Source organism: Molothrus ater, chromosome 24 (assembly GCF_012460135.2).
Source record: "Molothrus ater isolate BHLD 08-10-18 breed brown headed cowbird chromosome 24, BPBGC_Mater_1.1, whole genome shotgun sequence".
Taxonomy (NCBI): Eukaryota; Metazoa; Chordata; class Aves; order Passeriformes; family Icteridae; genus Molothrus; species Molothrus ater.
Window position 1 is genome coordinate 4,227,785 of NC_050501.2, and position 10,773 is coordinate 4,238,557.

At 47.1% G+C, this 10,773-nt stretch overlaps 1 protein-coding gene across 1 annotated transcript in view; it reads right to left on the reverse strand.

The window, feature by feature from the left end:
• AGO3 (argonaute RISC catalytic component 3) overlaps positions 1-8,888 on the reverse strand; it is a 33,703-nt gene extending 24,815 nt beyond the window's left edge. The window contains exons 1-4 of the mRNA XM_036396897.2: positions 8,761-8,888; positions 2,039-2,210; positions 869-989; positions 120-328 (exon numbers count right to left, since the gene is read on the reverse strand). Coding sequence (XP_036252790.1) covers positions 120-328; positions 869-989; positions 2,039-2,210; positions 8,761-8,779 — 521 coding nt within the window. The 5' untranslated portion in view covers positions 8,780-8,888. The remainder of the gene's footprint in view (positions 1-119; positions 329-868; positions 990-2,038; positions 2,211-8,760) is intronic.
• Positions 8,889-10,773: the final 1,885 nt, after the last annotated feature.

Below are 10,773 nucleotides of genomic sequence, written 5' to 3' on the forward strand. Positions count from 1 at the left end.
AGCAGTGCTGCAGAGGGCAGTGAACAGTTTCTCTTTTCACCTGTGAAGAAATGGGGATGAAGGTCTCCCAGTGGGGATACTTCAGGTAAAGACAGACTGCAGGAAGACAGTGAACCTACTTCATGGAGGGGAGGTGTCGTAGCACCACATCGACAGCATGAACAGGGTTAGTGCTGATAGGTTTGTCTAGTTCCAGAGGCTCAGGCAAGGTTCTTCCTGTCAAAACTTCATGCAGCAAGTGCCAGCTCACCCGAGAAACAAACTTTATTGACACTTTGAAGGGACGATCTTTTCCACCTTCTCCGGGTAGTGTCACATCCAAATCCACCTGGGCAGGAGAGAAAAGAAAGAAATAAAAAGCAGCTTTTTAATCTGGAGTCTGGTAGCCTTGAGATTCCACTCGTTCCCATAACTGGACCAGAGACTCAAAGACTCAGATATTGAAGACACAGCACGTTTGATGAAAGCACATTATCAAATGCACACAGTGAAGAGAAGTGGGCTCTGACCAAGCACAAGAGGACAGAATAAATTTTTGTCACCCCAAATCATAAAGCAATACATTCTAGAAAAACTCTGGCTTGTTTTTTCAATTCATCATAAGATCATGTGTTACAGTCTGTGAAATGAAATATTTTAATAGATTTTGCTGTAGAAAGCAGCTACTAAATTATACAGAAAGTTCAAAATGCAACTATTACATGAACATTTACATACATTGGAATTTGCAGGAAATATATCAGGACTCCGTTTCAGTACAGATGCTGTAAGATACATCCAGCTTTTCAGAAATCAGCAATATTTAAGGTTGGGTTTTTTCCTTTCCTATGAAGCTGCTATTAATATAACATGTTCCCAGTTATCTTACCCCAGTAGTGGCCACAGGAAGTGGATTGGCTGTATAGAGGCTTCTTTTCCCATCATAAACTGGTCTACGGTCCCCAAATATTGTCACTTTAAAATGCTGCACCATAGAGTCCACCACGTCCCTGGAAAAAGGGGATATTTGCATTGAAGATGTTTCTGAAGAAGGATCAGACCCAAGCTGGCTCCCACTCCCAGGTGTTTTGCTGAAGTAGTTGCAATAAACAACACTTGAGTGAATTATAAACACCCACTGCTGTTCCAAAAGGTGCTTCACGTACTTTAACTAAATAAACACAACAGAATAAAATCAGAATCAATGCAAATGCTCAAACACTGGAGAATATTGGTAGTGAGATAATTTCAGAAACTCCTAGAAATTACCAAGGCCTTTGTATCATCTTTATGATGGAAAACAAGAACACTGTTACCTTGGAAAAAACCCACAAAGTGGTACTGTGAAAAAACAGCACAAAGCCCATCTGGAAGCTCTGCCAGTTCACTGTACTGTCTGCAGCAATGTTTATCTGCTCCTTGATGAGAGTTCTGAATTCTGCCTACACTGGTTATAAACATGAGATGCCCTAACAAAACAGGCTTGGCAGTAAGTCCTTAATAACCTGAGTTTCTACAAAATCATGCAAAAGTCTGATCCAATTTGCACACAATTATAGATTTGCCTCCCTCGCTTTATTATAAATTGATGGCAATAAAGATTAACCTGACACAAGCACTGAAATTACACTTGAAAAACCATAATGAAATTTTCAGCTTATACAAAAATGCTTCTTGATGCAAGTAGTAGATAAAACTTTTGGAACACAGCAGACTTTTGGAGCACCTCCAAGTGTAACAAGCCTTTGGGATCTGAATTCTTTGGGAGGTCTCGGTGTTTCAGTGGCACAGAATGGAAACACTTTCCTTTCAGCACATGCAAAGCAGCCTTCCTGCACAGCAGCAGCTTCCAGGCACCACGGCCTGGCCAGGCAATATTAACCCAAAGTGCTTCAGGAAGATGATAAATATTGACTTCCTCTTCAAGCTAAATGAGCAGCAGCACTTTCACCTCCCAGCTTGGAGGTGGGGAAAAGGAAAGAAAGTCTCCCTTTCACGGCTCCTGATGTTATTCAACATTCCCATTGGTATGATTTACAAGACAAATGTATCTTCTCACCTGTTCACCCTCCGAGGACACTTATCTGGTTTGATATCCACCTCATAGAGGTAGACATCAATCTTTGGGATTTCAACTTGGAAGCAGTTGGCCAGCAGTTTAATGGGCTTGCCCATGGTGCCATAGCCGGGACGTCTGGGCACCATGAGCAGGGGCTGGGCCCCCACGGGTCCTGTGAAGGAAAAATCCCACAGATTAGGAGAAAAGCACAACAAAAAATCCCCTGAACCAACTCCCAGGAGAACCAGGTGGGCACCAGAGCCAGCACACTCGAGGAAAGGAAATCAGCTGTCTCCAACAGCATGAAATTCCAAACAAATGCCTGCCCATTATTAATCCTTAATCCTCCTCCTACATCTAGATTGTTCTCTTACTCATGAACTTCAGTGATCAGCATGAATAAAATCGGGAGGTTTTGTTTAGATTTCCTAAGAAAACCCAACCAAAAATCCAAAACAAAAAGAAAAAAAAACAACCAAACTCAAAAACCCTTAAACAAAAACAACTCCAAAAATAACACAGAAAGTTTTACAAGTCTTTTCTGAACACCCTGGTAATAACCAAGTGGCTGCAGAGTACAAAAACACAGAAGTAACTCTGGACTAATGCACAGGATTTGAGATAAACTCTTCATTTCAGTGCCAATATCAGCTTAGTCTTGGAAGACAGATTATTCTTGAACTTTGCTGGCTGAAAATGGATGAAGAGTAAGACCATTACCTCCCATCTAACTGCCCCCATAAAGCCAATTTGCCAGAAGAGTAAAGACTAAGATTAAGACAGGATTGTAAAACTCTTGATTACTTGCAGGCTAGAGAAGAATACCCAGAACTGCTCAGAAACATCTAAATCTGCACTGAGATGGGTACTTTGAAAAGTAGCTAAAACACCTACAGATTTGTTCCATTCTCATCTATTTAATTTGCTTTGCATAATTTAGGTGAGAACCCTCCACTCAAGATTTGCATTACTCATGCCTTACAAACCAAACACGGTAGTAAACATAGCCCATTTCCCAGAATTTCTACTGGTATTTCCACTTAAAAGCACTTCTTTCCAGTTAAGAAACAACAACAAACCCAAAATGCTCGGTAGCCTGAGTTTTAAGAAGTTACTCGTGGTACAAATGTCCTGATTTTCAGAGCATTTGAGCGACGTAGTGCAAAGTTCTCCCCTCTCCTCCTACTCGGTGACGCAGGCAGCAATTCCAGCCCACTCGTTTTCATTGCAGAGTTAAAATGTCAAGTGCTGGGAAAAATGGTTTTTATTTGCCTTTTGATTAATCTCCATAATTTCTGTAAAAAAACCTGTATTATCTTGAAAGAAATAATCATGTCCTGAAAACAGGTGAACATCAAAGCCAAGTTCCTCTGTAACATTTGTCTGGCTCTACCCAGAAAACTACTGAAAAATTCTGAGTGGGGCTGGCTTGGAGCCACAAGATAAAACAAAACAGAAAGCAAGAAGCATCATTTAAAACCCGCTCACAGACTCTGCTTATGCAAAACTTGTTCCAAGCATCTGCTCTCTTCAACTTTTCCTTCATTTTAATACTCTCACGTGAGTAAAAGCAGCCCTAGAATTTACTCCAGCTATATTTGCAGAATATAAGCATAAGCAAAAAAGTTACTACTAAACATTTGAGTGGCATAAACAAGTCAACAGTTTGCTTTAATATTCTAAAGACATACACAGCACAGTTTATATTTAGTTCCTATCTGGAGGAGAGAGTAATAAAACTGATGAAATAAAGATAACATTAAAAAGGTTCTTTTAGTCTGGTCAGCCTTGGGTGTCCCGCTCACCCTGGAAGAAGTTAGAACCCAGATTTTAGCAAACAGGACTTAACTGACCAATAAATGAATCACAAGTGCAGGTCTACACATTGTTCAGGTGTAATTTAAAAAAATTCAGCTATTTTGCTATTATTGTGTGAATCATATGCTCCCTTGGACAAATGAACTTAAAAACATGAGTATGCCAGTACTGCCCAAATATAAGGGCACCCACTGAGAAGACCCTGCTTTGAAGAGACACTGACTTGCCAGATTCTGTTGTCAAAGTCTTGTGTCAGTGGCCTCAAAGCTGTGACTCAAAGCCCAATAAAACACAAATAACCAGCGAAGCTCTGGGGATGGTTCTGCCGCTGATCTATCGGTGACTCACCCAACCTCATGCCTAAGTCCTGTGTCAAGCCCATGGAAATAAACACACAAACCAAAAATATTCAAAGTACTATTATTCTACTGAGTACAGGATGCCCGAGTGGCAGATCCTTTCCTTCAAGTCCTTTAACCATTGCAAAAACAAAGTGGGTCAAGGCTGAAAAACCTTTCTCAAAGCAGCAGCACTGTGACGCCTCCTCCACAGGGGATGGAGCAGCTCCTCAGTGCTTCCAGAGAGTTCTGTATTGCTCAGCTGCCCACAAATTTGAGAGGAGAAACTTCTTTGTGTTAAGGAAACCAATATTCTGCCATTGCAGCACCAGGTACATACATACCATAGAATCATGGAACAGTTTGGGATGGAGTCACTTAAAGATCACCTCATTCTCACCCCCTGCCATGGCAGGGACACCTTCCACTGTCCCAGAGTGCTCCAAGCCCTGTCCAACCTGGCCTGGGACACTTCCAAGGATGGGGCAGTCACAGCTTCTCTGGGCAACCTGTGCCAGGGCCCCTCCACCCTCACAGGGAAAAAAATTTCCCAATACCCCATCTAAGCCTGCACTCTGGCAGTGGGAAGCTATCCCCCCCATCACTCCAGGCCTTGTAAATTGTCTCCCTTCTCAATTTTTCTTGCAGGCTCCCTTCAGATATATGCCTAGGACGTTCTTAAAAATCCAAGTAAAACCCCCAAACTAACTCTGTTCAGTGTGCTGGAGCACAATTCATAAAATCAGCTCAGCAAAGCTCCCAGCACTAAAACTCAACTGATTTATAACAGAAAACAATGAACACACAAACAGGAACTATAACTGGTGTCTCAGACAGATTCTTGGAAGGCTTTTGTGCAGCAAGGGAGCACGTCTCAGATCATGGAATGGTTTGACTTGGAAGGGATCATAAAGCCCCCCCAGCTGCACTCTGGAAGTCCCTCTAACGGCTCCAACGAGCTCCGAGTGAGAATCTTTTCTTCCATGGAAGTATCAATGTTCCAATCAAGCTTGAACACAGCCAGAAGGGACGGCGATTCCTCGGCAGCCCAGCCAGCACACGGACAAGCCTGGCCTGCATCCAAACCCTGGCTGCACCTACCTAGCAACCAGAGAAGCCCTGTCGGAATAAAGCCTGAGCACAACGAGCAGGAGCTCAGAAACCTGCAAATGCTTCCAACACACCATTGTACAAAAAACTGCAGCTCCTGGCACAAGCAGGGTTTTTACAGAATGAAGAAAACCCCTGATCTCCAGCAGGATGCTAATAGGAAATGCAGATTTCCTTACAGAAAGGGCCATCCCCACCAAGCTTCCAGAAAAAAATTATCCTCTTTCACACTGTGGCTTCAGCATTATAAAGCCAAACTCTAATAACAGAGATAACTTAGTAGTTTTATTTTTGTTTATACAATAGTTCTAAATCCAACTGGATGGGTGGTGGAACTGCCTAAAACACAACAGCAAGGCCTGAGCAGGTAAATACAACTTACTCTGGCTCAGGAACACGAGGCAGATTTGTGGAACCGATTCCAGCCTCAGGCTGGAGCTGCACTGGAGAGAGCTAGAGCTCTCACAAGGAAGGGGAAAAAATAAAAGACTCCCTTTCACAGGGCCCCTGGCCTCTACTCAGAGGCCCAGCCTGTGGAGCTCTAAGAAGATTTTATCACTAACAAAAAATAACCTAATTCTGGATTAAAAAAAATACATAGAGAAGATTTGATTCCAACGTTGGTTTCAATGATCGAGCGCCGTCTGCCAGAAATCATGAATTGCCTCATTTCTGTCACTCGGCCCTGCTGGGTGGCATTACATTATTTATGAGTAATGCAATCCATGTTTTCTAAACATTCCTCCTTGCAATTTAGGGTTTGGTTTTTTTCAAGGTTTCGGATACTAAGTCATGTTCAAACTCATCAAAAGCCAACATTTTGATGCTGTGCTCTGTGACTGCCAACTGCACAAGCAAGTACTGGTGTGGTAACTCATTCTGCCCTAATGGACTTACAGAAAACACACTGGAGTGTTTTGGGGAGAATTTAAAAGACAATCAATGCTTCTGAACCATTAAAAAAATCTAAATACAAAAGCTTTAAGCCCAAAAATGCAGCTTATATGCACATAGTGGAGTTAATACCCAATTGCTCTGGGAGAAGAGAATGTGCCAGCCCACACAAACCCTGCACAAGTTTTCCCTGGAAGGTATTTCCACAGACCAAAATCTGGAATGTAAAAATTAGCTCAAGAAACACTCTTCGACATCTTCACCCCTAAGGAAGCAAAGCTCTGAGGATGAAACAATTTTCGATGTTCATACTGTGAGTCAAACAACTTCCACAGCAACTCCAGAGGAAATCTGCCACTGTATCTTACAGTAGAATAACTTTTGAAGGCAACTATGAATCACCCCCTTCCCTGCTCTACCACACCCACAAAAACGGGACTTTTAATGGGCTTCCCAAAGCACTACTCTGAATCAGAGAGAGAAAAGCCACTTCTTGGGATTTTCTCTGCCCAAGCTTTGTATGGAAAATAAACAGAACATTAAGGATGCCTGCAGTGCCTCATTAAAAACTGTAATTAAAAAATCCAATCCAAAACAAATTAACACTTTCAACACAAAAAGATGTGAGCTTAGAAAGAACAATGTAGGACATGGAAATGAAGACAATGGCACTGACACAACTTGGTTACACCACAGAACATCCCCTGTTGCTTGAACCTCCCTGCCTTTTGGAATTTTACTGAACATTCTCCTGGTGGAAGTGCAATGCCTGACCTGTGCTGAGAGCAGCTTTTCCTTCACTTCACTTTCCCCACCAAACATTTTACTGCTGTTCCTCAGTTTGGCTCCACCATAACCCACACCCTGAGCAGCCACCTTCACATCCAGCTCCTACTTTCAGTGATGTTCAAATTCCATGGACCAGGAGAGCCACAATACGCCCCAGATTCCTTAGCCTAAGCCTCTCACACAAACAGGACATCACCCACAGCACTGCTTCATCCAAGATGTCCTGGCACACACTTCCACACTTTACTCCAGGGATACTCACACCCCAATCTTTGTTCCCCTCTCTGCTTATTTCATCCCATGTTTTCCCTTCATGCACAGAAAACAAAGCACAGCTCAGTGTCTTTCTCTCTTTCATGACAGAGCTTTAATCCTCATTTGCTCCACCAAGGATGGTTTGTGTCCTCCTGCTCCAACACTGCACTTAACACTTCCCTAGACACAGGAAGAACCATCCCTTGTTCTGGACATGCCTGAGCCCACAAGGAACACTCTGCAGCAGCTTTGCTAAAATCCAACACATTGCAGCCTAACAACAGGAAAATTCACCCCAAAGGAAAACTAAACCATTTATGGGTTCCTCTTGCAAATCTGTTTATCAGGAGACAACTACAATTGCACCAGGTTATAATGAGAGTTTATTTAACACTGTGTAAGAGAGCATTATATGAATTCCACCAGATTGTCAAAATCCTGCACCTTAAAACATTCTCAACCCATCACGACCCCAAGCCAGGCAACAGCTGAGGTAGGGAGTTTTTCCAGCCAAATGCATCACTGTCCTTAAATCTCCAAGTATGTTAGAAAAGGATCTCCATATGGAGATGGGAAGGCACATTTTGTGTTGACACCTTCAGTCTCACTCTTGTATTTTCACCACCTGTGGTACCTATTCAAGTGGCAGACATGGAACTCCAGGTGGCTTTGGACATTCCCTTTGCCATCGAGGTACAGCCAGGGAATTGCTGACTAAACACTGCCCAACCCTCAACCCTCCTCCACTCTTCTGCCAGATTTGGAATAAGTTATCGTGAAAAACTGAATCAGAACTTCTTTCTCCAACCCTCAAAATCCATTTAAACCACAAAGTTGATAAATACTGAGCATGTGCTTTCCCGGCAAAAGGATCAAACGGCCAAAATCTGTAGATTTTCACAGAATCACAAAATTATTTGGGTTGGAAAACACCTTTAAACCCATCCCATTCCACCCATACCATGGGCAGGGACACCTTTCACTATCCCAGGCTGCTCCAAGCTCCATCCAACCTTGTCCTGGACACTGCCCAGGGATGGGGCAGCCACAGCCTCTCCAGGCAATAACTCCTCATGATGATTATTGTGAAGCAGCACGCCCAAAGGCACAGGAATTAACCCCAAAACTCAAGTGCTAACACACAGGGGCCAATTACCGGGTGTGAGCCCGGCAGGAGCTGCTCGAGGGAGCGCTGCCCGGTCCCGCCGGGCTCTGCGGCTCCGTCCCTCGGGCACCGGCACGGCGCGGGTTACGCAAGCCGGGCACCCCGGTTATGAAATACCGACAATTCCTCCTCCACCTCCGGCACGGCAAGCAGGGCACGGAGCGCCTCGGCCCCGGCTCTGCCCGGTACCGGGGCCCTGCCCGCGGGGCTTGGCTCCTCCCGCCCGATCCCGCTCGGGATGAGCTCGGCCCGGCCGCTGCCCCGCGGCACCGGGGCGGGCACTGGGACTTGTGGGGGATGGCGCGGGGGGCCCGTTCCCCGAGCCCGCCAGGCCCCGCCGGGCCCGCGCTCACCTGCGCTGCCGATTTCCATTCATGGAGCTGGGGCGCAGCCGCTCGGGGCTGCGGCGGCCGGCGCGGGGCTGCGCTAGGCGGCGGTTCCTCCGCCGCGCTCCCGGTTGGGCCGCTCCCGGCGCTGCTGCCGGTGCCTCTCCCGGCGCTCCCGGTGCCGCTGGCGGCGCTCCCGGCCCCTCACGCGGCGGCGGAGGCGGAAGTGGCGTGGCCGCCCCGCAGCCCCGGCTCGCGCGGCCGCTCCCGCCCCGCCGCGCGCGCGCCCCGCACGCCGGAAATCCCGCCCGCGCTTCCCCTGCCCCCGCGCGCGCCCCGGCCTTTCCGGGGGAAGGGGAAGCGGCGCCGGAAGCGGGCGGGGCGCGAGCCGGCGCGGTTGCCACGGCAACAGCGGGGCTGGCGGGGAGGAGGCGGGAAAGGCGGCGGGAGCCTGAGGGGCCCTCAGGGCCGGGGCAGCGCGGGGCGAGCCCCGCAGGCACCGCCGCTGCCCCGGAGCGGGACTGGCGTGCCGGGACACCGCTAAAACACACATGAGCCCAGCGGGAGCACCGGGGGTTGTTCCCGGCTCCGCGGCGTTGTGGTGTTTGAGTACAACGCGTTATGTCTGCGACGTTTTCTCCCTGCCGCAGCAGCTGCCTGTGCGGCGGCTTCGAGGGCTTGCAGCCCGCTCCCCAAGGAACTCAGCTGATGTCTCCTTGATCCTCACTAAAGGCGCCAGAAAAAGCCCCGCGCCCTGGCCCCGGCGATGTTCCCGGGAACGGGACACGGACACGGCGGGTGGGAGCGGCCGGCAAGGCCCGCACGCTGTGCCCGCTCCGGGTGGCGGGACCGCGACACTCGGAACGAGTCCGGCTGCGGGAGCCAGAGGGTGCTCGGGCCCTGAACGGCTCCCCGGGGGATGGGCACGGCCCCGACCCTCCCAGAGCTCCAGGACAGAGCTCTCCGCACTGCGTGGGATTGTTGGGGTGTCTGTGCAGGGCCAGGCATTGGGCTGGATGATCCCTGTGGATCCCTTCCAATTTAAGGATATTCCATGATTCATGATTTGATGATTCACTGTATCAACATAAATTCAGAGCTTATGCTTGCCCTGTCCTCATTTTTTGAGACTTTTTAGCAATGTTCAGTACCGCTGTGTTAGGGATATTTTATACAAACTGGCACCAAACAGGCAGAGGGGTGAAAGGGGCAAATGGCATGTGGGGAAGAGATTCGAATGTGACAGATGCAACAGGCTCAGTGCTGGGTCAGGCAGTGACACCGTTATTTCCTCTGCCCTCAGAAGATTTTTTTTTTTTTTTTTTGTAAAAACAGTATATTGGGACTTTTCCAAGTGGGTTTGAACCTGCTACTCATTGTCTAGAAACAATGTCACTTTTTCTGGTAGTGAGAGGGGCCCTTCCCCTGGGAAACAACTGGGAAGGTACCAAAGAACTGGAATTTTAGGCCAATGGAAGTTAAAGATCCATAATCCAAATGTCAGGGTCATTATTAAGAATTACCATCCTGAAGATTCCCAGCTGAATTAGTCTTTAAAAGCATAAATTTAGTTTTCAGGTAAGTGACACAGTAAGGATTTTAAACCCATGCAAATTAAAGGTAACCTGCTAGAATATTTCCTTAACTGAAATGGGGAGTGGGAAATGTGATCTCCAGGATGAAGCAGATACGTGGGAGAGAGGCATCTCTGCAAACACACATCCCTCAGGGGCAGCACATCTGGTCCCACAGCTCGGGCACTGTAATCAGCACCAGGGCCGGGGCTCAAATGCTAATCTAACACTTGAAACCAGTTTTCTGACCTGTTTTCCAGGACTCCAAACCCAGCTGCGTAAGGCACGATTTGCTGTTGTACCTCACATAGGAAAAGCCCCTTTAAAACTGCTAAAGATTATTTTTAAAATAGGAGATAGAACCCACAAAGCAGTTGGATGTGTGCAGGACCCCAGCTCGGGACAGAACTTTCTGGTGCTGCAGTTAGGTAAATTAACTGACAAGTGCCTGCATGCCATTAGCAAG